This window comes from Carassius auratus, chromosome 16 (assembly GCF_003368295.1).
Source record: "Carassius auratus strain Wakin chromosome 16, ASM336829v1, whole genome shotgun sequence".
NCBI classification, from domain to species: domain Eukaryota; kingdom Metazoa; phylum Chordata; class Actinopteri; order Cypriniformes; family Cyprinidae; genus Carassius; species Carassius auratus.
The window spans coordinates 12,584,354-12,606,298 of NC_039258.1; the positions used below are offsets into that span (position 1 = coordinate 12,584,354).

General features: G+C 38.7%; 1 protein-coding gene across 5 annotated transcripts in view; it reads left to right on the forward strand.

Moving 5' to 3' along the window:
• cobl (cordon-bleu WH2 repeat protein) overlaps positions 1-21,945 on the forward strand; it is a 99,228-nt gene that overhangs the window by 70,488 nt on the left and 6,795 nt on the right. For all 5 annotated transcript variants that reach the window (XM_026284137.1, XM_026284135.1, XM_026284139.1 and 2 more), the window contains 2 exons: positions 4,756-5,326; positions 19,158-19,431. In XM_026284137.1, the coding sequence (XP_026139922.1) occupies positions 4,756-5,326; positions 19,158-19,431 (845 nt within the window). The remainder of the gene's footprint in view (positions 1-4,755; positions 5,327-19,157; positions 19,432-21,945) is intronic.

Below are 21,945 nucleotides of genomic sequence, written 5' to 3' on the forward strand. Positions count from 1 at the left end.
GAGGGAGCAGAAAGATGAATGACCAGCCTGCCTGCTGTGAAACTTAACCCAGCAACCCAGTGTGAGTGTGGCTAGACCCTTGCCTTCATAGTCTGTAATTATTAAGCACTCCTTCTGTCCCTTCTCTCCTCTCCTCTACATTAAAACTTTAACATGCCAGAGGAGTGAAATCATACATTTTGCTGCCCCATTGTGGATTAAAGGTCAAAGTTTAAGGGTGTGGTACACACACAGATTAAGAGCCCCTTTTAAGTGTAGATTAAATATATTTAAAGACTTCAAGGAAGAAAATAAATCACATAATGACTTTGAACTTTAACCCAGTCAAAGTAAATTGTCATGTAATGGGGCGCAATGCACTCATGGCACTATAAAAGGAGGCTCCATGAATCTTGTTCATACATCATGCAACATACAGGACCAAGCCAAGAAAAATTGTGTACCTTTTATAAACATTTTATGAGGTAGTATAAATCGAAGGAAACAGTGCACATAAACGTTTCTGGTTATATAGGTAACCTTGTTCCCAGAGAGGGGAACAGACAGAATGGTACATTGTTGAAGACACTTTTTGAAATGCCTTGAGCATGACAGAATCTGGAGCATGTTTAGAACTAGTACAATCTTGATTGGTGTTGCATAGTGACCTAACATGTGATGGCATACATGGGAGCTACGAAGGTAAGCCACGCTTACTAGTGCCTTTTCTGGTGTGATGCTTGTCCAGGCACACCTCAGGACGAAAGGGCCAGGTTTTAAAACCAGAAAAAAAATGTGTGTGGGGTGCAAGTGGGACTGCAACATTGCAAACTTCCTGAAGGAAGACTCCAGATCGTTTGCCTCAAGACAAATAACTGATAGATAATAGCTGGTCCATCTTCCTCCATTGAGAATCTTTGTACATAGGCCTCTAGGTCACATTAAATGTGTCCTCTCATATTCAGCAGATACTTGTGGTGGAGGATGGAAGGCCTGCTAAACCGTAGGCTGTAGACCAGCAGCCCCATGAGACCTGGATAGGCAAGTGCCTCTAAAACACTGCTGATTGATGTTTTGCCTCCTGAAAACTCTCCACAACCAATCTAATAGTATCACCAAAGAGGCCAGAGGGTAACAGTGGTGCATCAGGGAGGAAAGCTTTATCCTTCTCCTTGACACTCCTTGAGTGTCTCTTCAACTCACAGCATCATCATTGGGAGGAAAAAGGCAGGCCCCAACCTAGAGGTCGACCGATATATCGGTCGGCTGATATATCAGGCCGATATTTGTCATATTTTAATATATCGGCATCGGCCGATATCCTTCTTTAGTAGCACTGATTTAAAGTCAGGCATATCAGCGGGCAGCCCCATGTTATTGCATCCACTTATTATTAGTGTGACATTTTAGCATGCAAATGAAGGGGAAAACTTAAATATAGCAGCCCTAAAAATCGGTAGCACATATCGGCTGACCCTGACCTATAAACTTCGGCATCGGCTATAGAAAAACCCATATCGGTCGATCTCTACCCCAACCTATAGGCCATGGAAGCACTCCTCTGGTTTACTCTTTGTTTTCACTTCCTGCTTTTGAGAAGGTTTTGCAGTGTACAGTGTCACAAACAGAATGAGACAATCAACTGTAAAAAAGAATGAATGAAAGATAGACGAAAGATAGTATATTTGAATTCTGGCGCTCTCTTGTGAAGACACGCGGTGCACTCTGACGCACCTGTCAGCTGATGGAGGCGGAACTTATAGCGATCGCCTTTTTCTTTTTTCTTTTTCAACAGTTTTTATTTATGTGAGAGTGTATTTTATGTTGAATGTGAATGCATCTGCATGATTACCATCTGTTTGAGTGCAAATCAGCCCAAATCAGCTCGCTATTACTGCATGATCACGGCTATCAAAGTGAACGTGTCTATATGAATAGAGAGAGTGGATTATTTATTTTATAGCGCATTTGTGTTATTACCATCTGTATAAGTGGCCATCAGCACATCAGCACTTATTTGTATCGTAAATTCATTGTAAATGCTGCATTTCTAGCAATCTCAGGATTTTCTGTAATATGCAAAGTTATTTTTTTTTTTTACTTTTTGTTTTATTGTATTTTTCTAGTGCTCAAATAAATCACTTATATGATGTCTAAGTTTCTGTCCAGTGTTTTATAAAAAAAAAAAAAAACGATGCAGTGTTACGTTTACTGAATAAATAGTTTGTAGAAGCCTTCAATACAGTTGGTAAATATTTTATTTAATATTAAAAATATTTACATTTTATTTGGGGGGTGGGGGGTGTAGACATAGTCTCCTAAAAATATTTGCAGGAGTCTCATTTTTCATGATATCTTATTCAGATTTGAAATAGAAACTCATGAGACGTGACTTTCAACCCATTACTTTTCTAGATTGCTCCAGGACTGATTTCATGTATTTTTATATCAAATAAAAAATATTTAAGTGTGGTAAAAAAAAAAAAAAAAAATCAAGGCACTTCAGTGTCTATAACTTTTAATATTTCTGAGCATTATCAAATCTGGTTGCCCAAAGGGTCTTCTTTCCAAAGACACCAAAATGATGTGTGTAACACACTGAAGTAGGAAACATACAATTATTAGTTAGGTAGAGCACTTTTAGCTGCGAGTCCCATAATGGGGGGTCTTTGATCTGTACTGTTTTGTCTTTGAAACGTACATAGTTAATTGGTTTATTACATTAGTTTGTCCCCTCTGGCATATTTCTGAATTTCACAGAAATTTGATAACATCTGTGTGCTGCAGGGCTGTGATTCACCCTTCATGATACAAATTTACAGTAAATCGGCCCTTGTGCTGTTGTCACACTGGGGTGTTATCATTGTTCAACTTTTATTCTACTATATGTAGTTCTCTGATCTAATATTGCATCCAAAGGAATTTTACAGAATTGCATAATATTGCTTGTTAATGGAAGTGGATAGTAGTGCTTGTTCATGGAAGCATCGCTGTTGCTATTGTCCATACTTATGGTTTTAGATTTTGTTAAGAAGCAGTGTGTTAATACTTTTCTCATTTACACCTTATACCTAATTGGAAATAGTTGTGACGAAAATGGAGATATGTTTTAAAGTGCTCTCTTTGGGGAGGTACCAATTTCCAAGTATAATCCACTAAAATAATTCAATAATGTATTGGCCCCGAAAACTTTTGAACAGCGATGTATAATCCATTCCCAGACCACCAAAAAATGTATTTTCAGTGATCTGATCGCAGTGTGTCCTGGTGTGTGTTTACACATGGCTTGTAATATGGCCAAGTGTCTTTTGCTTATATTAAGAACATGTTAGTGCCAGGTTTGAACATTTACACATAGGGCCAGATTTACTAAACAGGCCTAATAAAGTGCATGAGCGAAATTCCAAAACAGCACCGATGTGCATGGATATTTCTACGGGTGAGTTAGTGACAACATACAAATTAAAGAACACAGACACAGTATCTCATTTCCATAATGACCAAGGTAATATAGCAAAGTGCAGCACAAATTAGTGTAAGGATATTTTCAGATTTGGATAATGTACCATACACTCTCTGTTCTATGTGTTGCCCCCACCTAGCAACAGCAGTTGACCTATGGGTAAGCTCTCCTCGATGCAGATGAGCCAATGGCAGTCGAGTATCAGTTGCCCTGGAGGTGGAACTCAGACACCTTTAGGTTTCAGCGCCATAGAGAAAAGCTGGGCGGTCTGAAGATCGCATTGGTTTAATGGCTTTTCCATTCTTTTATTTAACTTCCTTAATCCAACAAAAACAGAACAAAATGTCCATAAGCATTTAACCCCATTCACAATGAAGAAGAAAACATTCATTTTCTGGTTGTCATACTCTCATTAAGTTACAGTTTTCATCAGCTCAAGCAAAACGGTAATGTCATCATGAGCTTCAGCAAAGTATCTCTGGTTAAAACTAACTAACGTTAGCATTAAAGAATCCATGCTAATGTACAAATCTAAATAGGAAACTATTCACACGTCATGTATCGTGCATTGGAAATCAAAAAGACATAAGCGAAGGTATATATGAGAGTGCCTCTCCTTATTAATCTGGTTAAATGTAAATTTATCTAATCTTACTATGAAGTATATGAATGATGTTGATCTGGGATGTTGTCATTGCGATCACGACAACCGTAACAAAATTCTGCTGTTTGCATTGTGATATGTATTTTTACATATTTAATATCTTTTAAATATCCCTCCATTAAATATTTAAGTCCCACTTTAAGGTCCATCTGTGTCCTGAATTTATCAGAAACACCTCAGAAGGTTTTCACTGACAGCTATCATTGTAAGTTTGTTTGTCTGAGTGAGCAATAGTAATTAAAGGGGGCCGAAACTTTAAGATTGATCAATTACAACCATTTCAAGTGCAAAACATGCTTTTTTTGGGGCCTTAAATATTTTGCATCTGAAAGAGAAAATCCTAAAAAATGCATATTCAATACGATCTGGCGCAAAAATAAATCTGTCAATGCCTTTTCAGTGATAATTCCTCACAGTGTGTCCTTAGTAATTCCTGACAGTAAATTTTTTAACACCGAAAGAGGGTTTGTGCTGGTGCAACTTGTTCGTAAATTTGGCCCAATTTACTCAAATAAGCAATGCTCTTGCAATCATACACATCCCAATAATCACATACCAGTAAAAAAACACTGCATAGAAACACCCCTGAATCACCTAGAAAATCCTAAATGTTCAAACATTTAAATTTGTCCTCTGTCTTCCTCTATAGATAAGCCTCAGCTCTCCATCCTCGCACAACCATCTTAAGAAGCGGAAGGCTCCAGCACCTCCACCAACACCGTTGCCTGAACCAGTTATTTCCACTCCTGTGCCTACTGCATCTGTGCGGGCCACATGTGTCCCGGTGCCAGTTGAAAGGACCCTGCTGCCAGCTCCCAGAGCCTCAACTCCAGCCGATGATTCTGATTTGAGCCATAGTATTGAGGATTCAGAGCCGGCCAGGTCCATCTGTAGTAGCTCCAGCAGTGATGTAGCTGCGGGATCAAGCAGCAGTAGTCTAGCTGAAGAATCTGTAACACATCAGGTTCATGTGATAGCTGCATACACCACATATACACCAGAACCTGAAACAGTTCCTGAACCTAAGCCTGGACCTGAACCTGAACCTCAACTTAAACCTGAACCTAAACCTGAAGACAAGGAAGAAGCAGCTCCTCAGACTCCAAAAGAACCTCCTCAAGAACCAGGTCCAAGTTCAGAGGATCAAATGGAAGAAGACCCAGGGCTAGAGATGGAGCTAAAAATGGAAGAGATGGAAAATAACCGTAATAGTGGAATAGGTAATGTAACCATATCTTTTTGAAGCGAAATACATTAAATAATGATAAAAACAATTTCATAAAATGCAGCACAGTAAACATAAAATAGCCACAGTATTAGCCATAATTTCAACATTGTTACAGCTATTTATATTGGCAAATCTGCTGTGCTGTGCTGGTATTCTGGCAATTTGACAGTGAGTTCCTGTTCAAAACATGACCTGTATAGGAAAAATAATGTCAAATTGGAGCCAGAAGCTGTATGTCTAAAAGCTGAGTTTTACATCAACCCACCATTTCTTTCCCTCACTCTACCTCACTAAATCAGTTTAATATTGAATCTGGAGTCAGAGAGGGCAGACAACAGGTAAACAAGACCAGTATATCAGGTTTTCATTTTCAGTTCCAAGCCAACTGTATAACGCATCACTGATTTCTAAAAGCATAAAATACCACCCCTCGGCTAAAGTGTTCTTGGTAATATACAGTGAGCAGTTTCCTGTCTACAAATAAAGTGCAAAGTATACTTTGTTTTTTGTGTGTGCTATACATTTTGGCATCAGCATACTGCGCATATACTGTATGTGGCAGCCCAAATTTTTCTAACCTTGTGTACTCAGCACACTCAGGTCACACGTGTGCATTCATATCAAGTCATTCATATCAAGTCACCTTATTTTTTATAGCAGATAATACAATGATTTTATAGTGCTTTATAGATATTAGGCTTGTTTCCATTACCCTTCAAATTGTACAAACTGAAATTGCTAATTGAAAAGATGCTTAATGGAAACATGTTGTAACGATAAAAATCTCCATATTCATCGGGAAGAAGGAGGCGGGAACCGGCGCACAATCAAAAATCACTTTAATATTCAAAAATAAACAAAACAGCGCGAAAAGGAGATGGAAGGAGGAGCAACAGGGACGAGAGAGGGGAGAGAGGGAAAAAAAAAAAAAAAAACATTCTGGTTCCCAGACGCACTGCTGCTCGGCCCTCCACCAGCTGGGTGATCTCCTCCGCGGTGCCTGGCGGTGGCACTGGACGGCCCCCGGCGGACGGCACGACACTCCTCCGCCGCCCGGTGGATGGCGACGGCTCCTCCGGTTTTGGGCAGCCGGCAGGAGTCCCCCGTTTCCTGCCCCCCCGGATTCCTTCGCGGAGGCAGCAGGCTCCGGCCCCCTGGCGAACGGCGCCGACTCCTCCGCTTCCTCACGGACGGCAGCCGACCCTCCATATCGTGGGCGGCCGGCAGCGAGCTCGCCCGTCCCCGGCAACTCGCTCCAGCCCACCGCCTCGAGCGTCCATGGTGGCACATACCTCGCCAGCTCGAGGGCACCGCGGATTCACCACAGCGGCGAGGGATCTTCAGCAGCGCGTCCCTCCTTCTCCCGGGCTTCGGCACCACTGTAACGATAAAAATCTCCATATTCATCGGGAAGAAGGAGGCGGGAACCGGCACACAATCAAAAATCACTTTAATATTCAAAAATAAACAAAACAGCGCGTTTTGTTTATAAAAAGCCAAATAAAAGCCAAAACATAAAATAATGTCCCAGGCCTGGTCCTCTCTCGTCCTTCACTATAGTCGCTCCAGTTTTATATCCTTCCATCTCCTACGTGGGACTCGATACTGGCAGTGGGGCGCAGGTGTAGCTCATCTCCAATCACTACACCTGGCCTCACTCCTCGTTCCCACGCCTCTCGGCCCCGCCCCACTCGCCACACGTGTCAATATTTTTTTTTTAAATAACAATAATTGTATATATATATTAGTATTAGTATTAGTAAATATACCCACATATCACAAAAATGTTTTTACACCCACATGAGGTGGTTTTTCAGGCGATGCGGAAATCGGAATATCTAAAGTGGCTCTCTGTGCTGCTTCTATAAAGATACAAGCACACGCCTCCTTTGAATAAATATAGCCAAAATCCATTGCCATGACTTATCGAGAGAGGCAAAAGGTTACGTTTTAGTCACATCACAATAGTCAATGGAAACGCTGTCATTTCACAATACTTTTTTATCAACATTATAAAATATTGCTTAAGTTTTGCTCAAATCTCCAATGGAAACACATCTATTTGTTTAAAGCAGCGTCACATTATTATATATAAAGGTTGTTGTTGTTTTTTCACTAATAAGGTGTTCCACAAGTTGGCAAGACTGGCTCAAGCTGTTGTGACGCTTGGACACTCTTCAAAACTTTCTCTTCTCTCTTAATCTGCCTCCACATCCTCCTCCATCAACTCTTACAGCTGATGACTTTGCAGTTTTCTTCACAAATAAGACAAGAACCATCAGTGACCAATTCTCCACACTGCAGACTGAGGATAACTTCACTGCACACTCTCTCTCCTCCTTCTCTCCACTCTCATAGATGGACGTTTCCAAACTTATCCTGTCCAATCATCCTACTACTTGTCCACTTGATCCGATCCCCACACACCTTCTTCAAGCGATCTCTTCTTCAGTCATACCTTCACTTATACTCACATTATGAACTCCTCTCTTCACTCCGGAACATTTCCCTCAGCAATTGACTCGGGTTGGCCCACTGCTTAAGGCACCATCTCTAAATCCAGTGCTTCTAGAAAACTACAGACCGGTATACCTTCTTCCATTCATTGCAAAGACACTTGAGTGAGCTGTGTTCAATCAGCTCTCTATGTTCCTTGTACAGAACACCCTCCTGGACAGCAACCAATCTGGCTTCAAAATTCAACTGAGACTGCCCTGCTCTAGGTTACTGAAGCCCTGAGACTAGCAAGAGCAGCTTAAAAATCCTCAGTTCTCATCTTACTGGACCTGTCTGCTGCTTTTGACACCGTTAATCACCAGATTCTCCTGTCCACCCTCAGAAAGATGGGCATCTCTGGAACCGCATTCCTATGGTTTAAGTCCTACCTCTCTGACAGATCCTTCAGCGTGTCTTGCTGCTGGGGTTCCTCAATGCTCAGTACTTGGACCACTTCTCTTCTCCATCTACATGATGTCATTAGGATCTGTCATTCAGAAGCATGGCTTTTCTTATCACTGCTACACTGATAACACCCAACTCTACTTCTCATTCCAACGAGATGACCCGACAGTAGCTGCTCGCATTTCAGCCTGTCTGAGTGACATTTCTAGCTGGATGAATGACCATCACCTTCAGCTCAACTTTACTAAGACAGAACTCCTGGTGGTTTCAGCTAATCCATCGTTTCATCACAACTTCTCTATACAGCTGGGTTCATCAACCATAACTCCTTCCAGGACAGCCAGAAACCTAGGAGTTGTGATGGATCATCAGTTAAGCTTCACAGACCATATTTCTACAACGACCTGGTCCTGAAGATTTGCCTTATACAACATTTAGAAGATTAGACCCTTCCTGTCAGAGCAAGCCATCCAACTTCTTGTCCAAGCTCTTGTTCTCTCTAGACTGGACTATTGTAATGCTCTCCTGGCGGGCATTCCTGCATGTACTATCAGGCCTCTGCAAATGATCCAGAATCTAGCAGCGAGGGTCGTCTTCAATGAGCCAAAAAAAGCTCACGTTACTCCTCTCCTCATCAGGTTACACTGGCTACCAGTAGCCGCTCGCATCGAATTCAAGTTACTGATGCTTGCCTACAAGACGACCACTGGCACTGGCAACTCATTAGTTCAATCTTATGTGCCCTGCAGATGTTTGCGCTCTGCAAGTGAATGTAGGATTTTATAAGAGGCAGGCCTTTATTTCTAATTCCGTCTGTTTGATAAGTAATTTTTTAAATAACCTGTTTGAAATTAAAAGCGATAGCATTCCAGTGGATAGAGATCATAAAATTAGCACAAAATCAGTTTAGAATCAAACCCTGGCTATGCGTTCTGTACTAGACTACCTGAGACTTGTCATGGCACTTGTATACTGTTGTTGTTCTCTTGTTTATCTGATTGCTTCTATTGTTCTAATTTGTAAGTCGCTTTGGATAGAAGCGTCTGCTAAATGATTAAATGTAAATGTAAATATCTCTTTGGATTTGAGACTTTAGTCTTTGCAGCTTTACAGACCTTCTTCTGCACCAAAAGATTGTAATACTCCAAAGAGAAAGGGAAAGGTTAAATCCCATCACATAACCCCATTAACATTAAATAACTGTGCTTTTGGAAAAAAGATTGATCGCATACTTTGAATTGATAAAATCTACAAAATTTTTGTGTAAAAGCTAAAAGGAGAATAGAGAGGGTGTGAGACACCATTTATTGATCCCTCTGTGTTCACGGTCTCCTCGGAAGCCAGTTATGGAAATAAGATTTATCTGCACCTGTGAAAGAGACCTGGTGATGAGAAAGCTAGTATAAATATAGAACTGTTATAAGTGCAGAAGATGATAGAGGTAAAACTCTGTGATGGATCTACATCTAATACATACGGTTAGCTGAGGTCTCAGCTTTTCATAGTCCTTGGTTATCTTGTTGCATGTTTCACTGCTCATACTTTACCCATGGTTAGTAATAAAACTTGGCTGGTCAGGTTTCCTTATTTGTAATTTATTTATACAATCATAATTTGCATATTCATGAGGTCAATAACATAGATTGGACACTGTTAGCTGATGAACCGACATTAGTGAGGTTGATATATCACTTACTGAACTCTAAAAACACTGCACATGTATTACTTAAATAACATTGTTGTTTTAAGTAGTATTTATTTCCCAAACACTACTCAGTGTGTTTACATGTATTTTGAATATTAAATTTTAATTTTTGAATAAATAAATAAAATTAATTTAATTTAACAAAAATTTAGTCTGACCGAAATCATATCAGTCAATTTTAGTCATATCAGAGTGTTTTGGTGCAGTTTTGGCCTATCTTAGGTATTCTCTTTTATACAGCACTTCAGTCTTCAGAAGAGCGACAGATTTGTATTTGGATGAAAATCATGGCTTTGATAGGGCTATTTTAGTACATTGACCTTTATGCTCTTCAGTCCCTCGTGTGATAATTGATTCTTTTGTTTGGGATTATAGTCCTTGTTTGGGATCATAGTCATTCTTCTATTTAACAACACGTCCTCTCGTTGATGATGAAAGCAAGCTACAATATAAAGCAGTCACTGCCATACTTTACTGTTTGCTGTGTGGTCAGTGATCAGCTATATGTCCTCCTCTTCCTGTTTGCACATAGACTATTGCTCATTTACCATTATGCAACACAGGAGCTCAATGCTTAAGGAAACAGCATGTTTTAGTTTTTATTTTTCTTAGTAATATTTAAGGGAATTACAGGTTTGATTCTGCATAGTTTTCTGAGGAACTGCAAGAAATGTTGTTTGAATATTGTAAAAGCAGTAGTGGAAAGAGGTCCTGGTTTAATGTCTTTGTTTCCAGCCCAAAACTAACCCACAGTTTGTTTATTCATTGAAGTGTTTGGTAATTAGCCCAGTATTATAATTAGGTGGGTTAGTCAGGCGGGTGCAAAAACATTCAAACAGTTTTTCCTTGACTGGAGCTGAATGTTCTTGGACTAAAAAATTATTAGAAACAGACAAGCAACATCTAACAGAATATGAATGTGCAACTTCTAAAGAGCCACATATATAAAGATCCTTTCCTGTGACCAATCGTACTCATTGTATTATTAACATACACAGGTGTTAACCATCACTTGCTAGAAAAACCAAGAGGAAGACCATTTTTTGAGATGTCCCAGGTGTCCTCCATCTCTTTCCCTTCTATTAAGGAGGACTCTCAAGATGCCTTATACAACTGCATACAGACCACCCCTCAGTGTAGGTCTCATAATTTCAACGTTAACTTCAAATATCTCCAAATAATCCCTGCCCCTTTATATGTGGTATTACATATTGAAGGGGTAGTTCTCCCCAAAATGAAAATTATCTCATTTATTAATAATTCACCCTTGTGTCGTTCCAAATGCGCAAGACCCTTGTTCATCTTCAGAACACAAATTAAGATAACTGATGAATTCCGGGAGCTCTCTGACCCTCCCATAGACAGCAAGGATCCTTACACGATCAAGGCTCAGAAATGTAGCAAGGACATTGTTAAAATAATCCATGTGACATCAGTGGTTCAACCGTAATTTTATAAAGCTACGTGAATACTTTTAGTGCATGAAGAAAACAAAATTGATTCAACAATTGGTGTTATTTGGAATATCGAAGCGCTCTCAGAATTCATAAAAAATATCTTAATTAGTTTTTTAAAGATGATTGAAGGTCTTACAGGTTTGAAATGACACAAGGGTGAGTAATTAATGACAGAATTTTAATTTTGGGGTGAACTATCCCTTTAAGTTCTTTTCCTCCAGATCTGCTACCTGAATTTAGTCCCATGCTTTTTTTCCTTTAAGCTTGGTTCCTCCTTTTCAATTTTTAAGCTTCTCAGTGTATGTTTATGGTTAAAGATATCCCTGTCCTCAGAAGTTCTCAATTATGCAAAGTCTGATCTGTGACTCATTTCCCACAAGTTCATGGTTCAAACTGTCCTCGCTATGACAAAAGACTCATTCCATATAATTTCCCATTTCCTCTGCCTCTCTTTGATTTGAGACTGATGTGATGGCAAAACACTTCATCCAGCTTGTGTTGTAAGAAGTCGTAGTAAAAAGGTTGGATTCTGTTTAGATACAAATTAGTCATCCACTGGATAGGTTTGCCATGTTTTTACAAATATTTGTCGTAATTAAATCATTTGGTATGCTTTTCTGCTGAGTTCTACTGACACACTTGTGGCTATCTATCTATCTATCTATCTATCTATCTATCTATCTATCTATCTATCTATCGATCTATCTGTTGATCTATCTATCTTTCTCTCACTCTCTCTCTCTCTCTCTCTCTCTCTCTGTCTGTGGCTTTCTGTCTAGCATTTATTATATCCCTTTTGACAAAACTGGCAAATCTGACATGTGGCTATACCATAGCATGTAATAAAAAATCATATTAGGCCTACATATTATTGTGTAGCCATTTGCTTTGTATTTTAAATAATATGCTTAGCATATCATATAGTGTAAACATGAAATACAATGCATTAACACATTCTAGAAATGTTTTAATATAAAATAGTGCTGATATTCTCCTGAATTTAATGGAAAAAATTGTGTGGCAGCTCATGTAAATTTGTTTTTTGTATTCAATGTTGACTAAAACCTGTTGTGTATGTGTAGCATTCCTTTAGCCAAGAACACACTCCAGCTAAAAAAAATTGTCATTTCTACGGGATCCCATTTAGACAGGTCATTTTCAGGAGTGACAACCAAATTCATATGAAATCTGCATTATGTGCACAGACTTGATCTGGACTACTGGCTTATAGTTAATATCAGTGATATCTCTGCTCTTTTGTAAAAAAAAAAAAAAGTACTTGATAGCAAAATGAAAAGAGTAATATACTTTAAAAGAAGTGCAAAATCTGTATAATGTTTTTAGAGACTTTACTGCATGTTATTTGTAATTAAATTAAATTAAATTGTAATATAGTTTACATTTGCATTAAATACAGTTAGCTGAACATTAGAGTGCTTTTTGTCCCACTTGAGTAGGTTTTAAGTACATCTTTATATGTAATTCATAATTACTTCTATTGTTTTTGAAATATGGCCAGATGTATATTGCTAAATATACCATATATCAAGCATATATCGTACTAAGACACATCCATTTCTATACGTTTTCTATTGAAATTTGTATGAATTGTGTTGAAAAGTTGTAATTTAGTCAATTTAATGTATTAAATACATTACTTTTCAATCTAATACTGAATTAACACACTAGTTAAAATTTAATCAAGTACTTTGCATGTGCTTTAGTATGTTAGAACACAACACAAGATTATAAAACATCGGTTAAACGTACATTAAAGTAAAACTTGTAATTGGCATTATAACAAAGCACACTTTTTAAAGTGCTGGGTCTGTTGCCGTGGTTTAGTAGTAATAGTCAGACAATAATTTCTCACTAAATAAATTCATGTTGGCATCCATGTTTCTGTTTTATAGCAAGTTCAAAATGATGTGGTTAGGTTACTACTTTTCCAGTCATTGCCATTTTTGGAGTAACTCAGAATGATAATTTAGCTGATTCACTCCTACAAATAAATGTGGTTGTCACTCCTAAACCATATTTATCCAGGGTGTGATTTGCTTGGGGGGTGGGGGGGATTTCCCCCTTTCTGGTCAATGTATCTCTGCCTCTACTTAATTATTTTTATCCCCCCCTCAAAGTGATCAGTGCTACTACACTAGTGGCGAGACAGATCACAAAACTTATCACAGATCCGTGGTTTGATTAAAGTCAATTTTATTTTAAAATGCGCTACTTGGCTGCCTCTGGATATAGCTGCGGTGCAGCCTCTCTGTATTCACCACTCTGCAGACTTGCTCAATGTCTGATTGGTTACACCTCACGAGTAATAGCCTATCAACACTTACGAGACGGATGAAGCTGGTCCACTGGGCAGTGGAGTTGCCAACTTGGTGACTTTGTCGCTAGATTTAATGACTTTTTTCTTCTGCTGTGTTCAGTTAGCACAGAGATGGGCAGCACTTTGAGTAAAAAAAAAAAAAAAAGATATTATTACAAGCAAGTATAGCCAACATCAGTCACAGCACAACCACTGACTTGATCGTATGTTTATTTGAATTCATTAGACAATGTCGTGAATAGGATTTTAGTGCAGATTAATGTTTGAGAGCTGGTTATGTAGTCTTAATGGACCGCGTTTCAGTCATTATAATATTCATTCCATTGTCTGACAACAGAAACATTAAAATATAATAATAAAAACAGTTTTATTGAGAATTTGGCTGAATTAAAATGCAGTATGTGAGCATAGGGAGGCAATACAATACAACGTACTTACGTCATAAATATGCTAATTAGCGCATCATCTAGCGACATTTAGCGACTTTTCAGGTGGGGTTTAGCTACTTTCCACTGAAAGAAGTTGGCAACACTGCAGTGGAGCTTTGTGTCGAAACCATGGTCGAAACAAAGGAAGGCAGCATATTCAGCATATTACTGAAGCGGGAATAAACATCACAATCTGATTATCTGTTTCTATGATGACAAGCAGAGTTAGTGCCCCAGTCACACCACTGAGAATGGCTGAAGTTACACATACGGTGTTTCACTCAATTGAGGCTAAAGCAAAGGTTTTTTGATTACTCACTCACTCTTGAGCGTCTGCGGCGACTGTACTAATCTATGAGTGTAAGGTTTTTTTTTTTTTTTGTATATGTGTTTATATATGGAAGTGGATTGTGCACACATTTGAGGTTTGACAATTATCATTTTATAAAAGTAATACACCTCCCATGGCTAAATGTTACACTGGTTTTAAAACAATTACACACTAAATATTGCATCATAATCAAGCAATATTTGCTTTTCCCTCTCTCTTTTTCCTCTGCAGTCTATTGCTGTGCACCTGTCTCCCTGCGCTCTGGACGCCGGTGAAATGATGTCCATCCTTTCTCCACCTTTTCCTCCTTTTATTCACCTTCCTCTTCCTCTGATGGGTTTCTATTCACTTGCTTCTGTCTTCCACACTGTTCTCATTGCTTCCCCTATTCTTAGTTTCCTAAAGCTTGAAGCAAGTAATTTCTATGTAAATATACACCATATTCTATTGCATTTGATTAGCTTGAGAAGTCAGATGAAGGAACGGAATCGTACAGCATGGTCAGAGTTACGTAGGCATCAGTCCTGGGGCGCTGCTCTTTATTTACATTTGTTTAACTGATGTTCAGAAATGGTTTGAGGGATATTAAGCATGTGATGTACTGTTCACAAGTCAATGACAGTTTCCAAACCTCATGCTCACAGGTTTTGTTTTAGGCTGTTGCATGCTGGTTTCTCCAGAAGATAAAAGTATGTGCTGTTTTGTTTAAGACATTACATATATCACCATGTTGATAATTGCATTCATAGGTAGGAAAATCACAGATTTATGAAGGGAAACAAGAACACAATCAAGAAAGAATGTCTTTGTTTACACTCAGCTTTTAATTTGCATGAATGGAGTGCTAAATGATGTTTTAATTAATGTTTTTTTTTTTTTTTTTGGAGAGCAAGCTATAACTTTGTTATTTGATTGTGTGCATTTAAAGATTGTTTTTAAGGGTCTGTGTGACTTATTAAATGATTTTGATTTTGATTTTGACTGTATACTTACAGTAGAGGTTGTTATCCCATTTCAGTAAGGATTATTTAGGAGGTATTTAGCATTACATGCTATGCATCATTTGTGAAAATTAATAGGGAGCTGCCTTAACAATAAGTGAAGTAATTTCATATACAGGAAAAAAAAACTATGTATATATATATATATATATATATATATATATATATATATATATATATATATATATATATATATATCCAGGGAGTATGATAAATGACATACTGGTTGATGAAATTGCACTCTTTTTGTACTATGCAAAAGTCTTATGCCACTAGTACTTTCAACAACAACAACAAAAAATTGTTTTAAGTCAGTTATTTCTATGTTTTGCTGTAGTGTCAGAAGGAAATATCAGTTTACATATCCAAACATTATTTCTGCCATTAAATTTAATAATCCAGTGAGATTTTTGTTTGCACAAGGAGTTTGACGGCAACCAGTGCTCCACACAGAGATCTGATCTGATCATCATCCAATCTGTCTGGAAGAAAATGAAGAAACAGAACAAACTGAGACAGTGTCTCAATCCAGAAAAACTGTGGCAATGTCTCCAAAACGCTTCAAGAAACACGCTACCGCACAAGCTACAATACTGTGCAAAATTTTAGGCACTTGTGTAAAAATGCTGTAAAGTGAGGATGCCGTCAAAAATAATGCCATAAATAGATTTTATTAATTAACTTCTATTACCTTAACTAAATTAAATCAACATTTGGTGTGACCACACTATGTTTAAAAAAGCTTTTGGTAGCTTTGCAGGTAGGTTTCTTGAAGTTCCGTGCTCAAACAATACATGCGTACCGTGCCCGAGCGTAACTGACCCGCACTCTTCCCCACCTCTTCCAACCGAGCCAGGGACAGCTAAATGAACCGTGGCATGGAGCGATCACACTAGTCAAACGAACCAGGCTTTGGGGGGTCAGACGCGCTCAGGCATGGTTAAGATTGTCTAGTGTGATACAACCATATTCCGCACACATGAGTCTCTGCTCGCCCGATCCTGCACTCCCCCATCAAGTGCTGTCACGCACTGAACTTTGCTGCATTGCGTCCCGTGATGGTGCAGGTCTTTACTCGGAAGGTGCCTGTTATACTGTTGTGATCGAGGTTCTGGACTCTGAGCACAACTGTTTTTTCGATGACAAATTATAAAATATTTTCTATAAAAACGTTAATGCCCTGGCAGTGGTAAATAGCTTTGGTTTTATATTTAGTTTGATTAAATTAATGTTAAAAGTTGAGAATTAAAATAAATATTTTAACTTTTACTATGTAAAAAGAATACTGCTGTAATAAGGCACCTTATTTGTTTAACGTTTTTGCAAACCAAATGTTGTTACACTGTTGTTCATTTAGCAGTACTTTTTAAATGAAAAAAGTGCACAATACAATACTTTTGAATTCAATATTTAATTTTGTGCATAACAATATATAGAATATAATCCCTTGGCTCCAAAATTAATATTCTTCAACCAAGTTGGTTCATTGGAATCATATGTATTAATGAATCACTGCTTATTGGCCAATCAAAAAAAGTTGAACTCAATGCTCAATCTGAATATTTTATATTATTTTTTTTTATATATATTTTTTTATTTTTTTTTTATTTATTTTTTACAGTGTGGACAGTGCCAGTCCACACTGCTTGACATTACATAACTACAGTTTATAATAAGCCACTACTTGCCACTATGTGCTATTAATTTCTTAGGAATTTTTAATAAAGTGCTACTTATGGCTCCTTTTGCAAGAATTAATCCAATGACAGATTGTGCTGGAAATAGACCAAAGATTGAGTTCAGAGGAACACTACTATTGTGAAATGATTTGTCACCTGGGAAGATCTACTTGTGAGGTTTGCCACAAAGTAAGGTGGTTTATTTCCTTTTGCATGTTGGTCTGTTGATGAGGTCTTTGCATGGGTGTGTATGTAATCAAGATGTCAACATTATCAGAATAAGTTGTGTGGCTCTGATTTCAGGAACATGTCTAATTTTTAGATGTGACACTGTTTACTCATGACCCAAATGCCATGTGCCAATAATCGATAGTAAGTGTGTGCATGCATGCACATAAACTCTCTCTGTGGTTGTAGCTGGCATATGCATGAGCTCTGCTGGGAAAGGGTTGGGAAACAGCTTGTGAGTCACAATGAATCCAGGAACAGGCCTCTCGTCAACTTAACTACCAAACCTGAACACACACATTCACTGACAACACACCCAGAGTTCATCCCGAGTTTCCTCAAGTAAATCAAGTAAATCTTCATCGCTTCTGTCTGATTTGAATAACCTGAAAAAGCAAGTTGCATTTATTGTAATAGCAGATGATTATGTGAGAGATGTTAGGGTTAAGAGAATGAGTGAGAAAGTCATGATGGAATACCAGAAAAAGAGAGCAGTTTGAAGAATAGGCACAAGCAGTTTCACAAGAAAAAAAGTGAGATATGTTTGGCTTTAATTCATGACCTTAATTCCATATGATGTTATTACTCATTTTTTTAAATACAAAAAAAAAAAAAAATACAGATCAGATTTGTTAAGGCCTAAAAAGAACAGATCGTTTTTGGCTTTGTGTTTGTCTTAAAAAAAAAAAAAAATTGGTGCTTAGTGATTCTAAACCATTTCCCCCTAGATTGTAGGGCCTTTCACACCACATTAGTTCCAGAACTAAATTTACAGTCCTTAAGTACTAGTACGATTTTGCGTGAAATAATTATCAGTACCATTTAAAGGGTTGGATTCACACCGACCTTGTGTACTGTGGTGCGAAAATGCCGAAAAGTGGGTATTTCCACAATTAGTTCTGGTACTATGAAAAGGTTCCTGCGGTGCTAAAGGCCCTTTGAGATCTTTCAAGGACTTTTTTTTTTTTATTCTCCCTGGGCTCTTAAGTGAGGTTTTTAAGAGTTATTTGCAATCATTTCTTAAAACCATAGCATACTGTGCAACATCAGCTGTGTTTTTTCTTAGGCTATAGGAAACAAATTGTTGCCATTACTTGGGTCCCAATTGTCCCATTGAAAGCTTGTAGGAGCATTTAATTGGCTGAGTTTGCCTTGTAACGAGAAATCTTTCACAATCCTTAAAATCTATTTCTGGGGTCCATAACCATAGGTTTTTTTTCTTTCTTTCTTTCTTTCTTTCTTTCTTTCTTTCTTTCTTTCTTTCTTTCTTTCTTTCTTTCTTTTCTTTTCTTTTTATAAGTAACAAATCAAATGGTGGACTGGAGCATGATTGCAGTCATTTTGATAATCAATAGTGATAGATTATTCTAATCTATTGTGTGTGTCTGCAGATTTGGCATCTTTTTCCTTTTATCCTTTTCTTCCCACATGCTTGCTTTAACAGTGTGCATACAGGCACATATTGCACTAATTCTGTTATGTTGGTTCTGGTGAATTGATGAAGCATGTTATGTAATTGACCCAATCTAAAATGCTGACCCATTATTGAGGGTTATTAAAATCTGGCTATGGATGGCCACTGCCCTGCAGAGTTTAACTCAAACCATGATCAAACTCACTAGCCTTTAAATTTCTAGTATCTCTGAATTGATTAGCTTGCTTAATTCTGCAGGGAAAAGCCCCTCAAGTACTATATTTTTTATTTAATATGCATTTTATGGCATTAATAACATTGACATTTATCCTTATTTTCAGCCTGGCTGCATTCAGCACATGATTCTGTGTCAGAGAAGATGGCAGAACAGGAAGTTGAAACAGCATCTGTCGCCAGCAATGAGAGTTTTGCAGACCAGGGCTACGCAGCATCAGAGGGCATGGCTGAGGAGTCCGTCCCAGTCTCTCCCTCCAAAAAGATGCAATCTGTGTCACCCATGTCTTTAAACAGTAGCTCAGCTCTGCCTGGTAACCAGTCCAAAGACTCATCCAGTGACAGTGATGAGGGTTGTGCAACCTGGGGCTCCAGACAAAGGTATGCAAATGTACACATGTTTACTCTAACTATAAAGCACCACAACAAACAAAAGTCTCTGGATAGGCCTGGTCCCACTAACATGAAAGTTCAACACAAACATTTGGTCTGATTTTGAATTTTCACTCATTAGATTGCACTTTGGCCACTTTAGTATACCAAGTATACCACAAATTTGTGTATCTGATCTCCCTCTGTCAGGGTGCGCTGAAACACTTGATGACCCCACCCACAGGTGGTAGAGTCCATATGGCAGCGGTCATGAAATGAAGAATGAGGAGGCATTGGATGTGAATTTACTTGCCTCTGAGAAGTAAGCCAACTGTCCCTTATGGCTCCATTGGAGCTGGACACCATGGTACAGACATGGCAGAGGCTCAATCTGTATGTCTTTATTCAGATAGCTAAGCTCCCGAGAATCCTAGCGAGGATTTGCCAAGACTGAGCCTACCTATTATTAGTGGCTCCATTCTAGCCAGCCTGAGTCTGTTTCTCAGATCTAGTGACTCTCCTGGACAGCACTTTTTGGGAGATTGTGGTCCAGAGAGACTTTTCAGTCACAAGTGCTGGGGTCAATCTGGAAGCCTGCCAGAGATCTGGAAGCATCAAGTCTGGTCCCTGAGGAGAACCAGCTTATAGATTCCAGTCCCTCAACTGAGGTTGTTGAGATAGTTCTGAGTTTCAGAACTCCGTCCCCAAGGAAAATTTATGCGCTAAAATGGAAGATCTTCGTGTCATGGTGTGAACAGTACAGTACATTACTGTTCCTCCAGGAGTCTCTATCAGCAGGGTTATCCATGCTATATTCAAAGTACATGTGGCTGCTATTTCTGCTAACCACTAATCTATTGACAGAGATGCTCTGGGTATTTACAACTTGGAAGATGCCAAACGGCTGAGGGCTATCTTACACCTATTCATGGTGTGAACAGTACAGTACAGTTCCTCTAAGGGTCCATCCCAGCAGGGTTATCACATATTTCTGCTAACCATGTACCTATTGATGGAGCTTCTGTAGGGAGGCACTCCTTCCAAGGTGCCAAATGGCTGAGGGCTAACTTCTTAAGACCTTTCTGTGGTCCTGGAAGGTTTATCAGGCTTCACCAGGTTTATCTCCACTTGAGCCATTAGAGTCAGCAGAAGTTACTGGCTATTGAAGTAGCCCTTTTAATAGCCTTGAATTATCTTAAAGGAAAACGCCACCGTTTTTCCATATTCCACTATGTTCTTCCCTCAACTTAGACGAGTTGATGCGTACCTCTCCCGCCTCAGTGCATGCACTCAATCGCTGTAGCGCATGCCGCCACTATGCTAGCATTTAGCTTTGCACCATTAATTCCTTAGGATCCAAACAGGAATTAATTTAGAAGCTACCAAACACTTCGATGTTTTCCCTATTTAAAGACGGTTACATAAGTAGTTACACAAGTAAGTATGGTGACAAAATAAACAGTGGCAATTTCCTAAGCGGATAGAAATGATAATTATAACTACTCCTGAAAACTCCCTGTCCCCCTATCCCTCTTATTTTCATCAATACAACCAACGTGAGGAGTTTTCAGGATTGATGATATTACTGTGCCGAGGTCGAAGTGCTGTGAAGTGCTCTTCCACCATACATTATAGTATATTATCAATTTTTATCAGCTTAGAAAATCGCCACCATGGCGTTCCCTGTTTGGATCCTAAGAAATGAATGGTGCTAAGCTAAACACTAGCACAGTGGTGCTGTGCTCTACAGCGATTAAGTGCATGCACTGAGACGGGAGAGGTATGTATCAACTCATCTAAGTTGAGGGAAGAACCTAGTGCAGTCTGGAAAAACAGTGGTATTTTCCTTTAAAACAGTAGGAGATCTGCAGACGCTGTCAGAAGCCTTCTCTTGTGTAGACTTTGCTCCTGTAAGGGACAAACTTATTTTGCACACCAGACTGAACCACATTGCTTGGGTATCTTTAGAGACAAACCAGCTGCTCATCCTGCAGTCATTCTTCCTTTCGCCTCATGAATCTCCAGAGCAAGAAATGCTCCACATTTTATGCCCAGTCCCTGCCCTTTATGATCTTTATGTCCACTACTGAACTAGATGTTACTATAACATCAATGTCATGACAAAGCATTGAACTCAGTTAGAAAGAAAATATGCAACATGGCCTCTCCTAAGTTGTTGCATGTTCACAGGGGGAGGGTTTATGTAAATTTTAGGTTTTTTTAAGTCACAAAATTGTTTGTGAAAATGTTACTATTTCAGATATTTAACATTTAAACAACATCAGTTGTTTAATATTTACTACATTAAGTAATTACTACTCTGATCTACCCCACATTGTTTGAACTCAGTAAGATCAATATGTTTATTAGACTTTTATTAGTCCACTGGACATGAATCAAAAACACTTCCAGGCAGAGTGGAGACAGAGCTGAGGATTAATATCTCTCATTCTCTCCGTTTACCAGCATCAATTCATTCCCACAGTTCAGCCAGTGTCACATTCATCCATTTCCAGCCAGGGC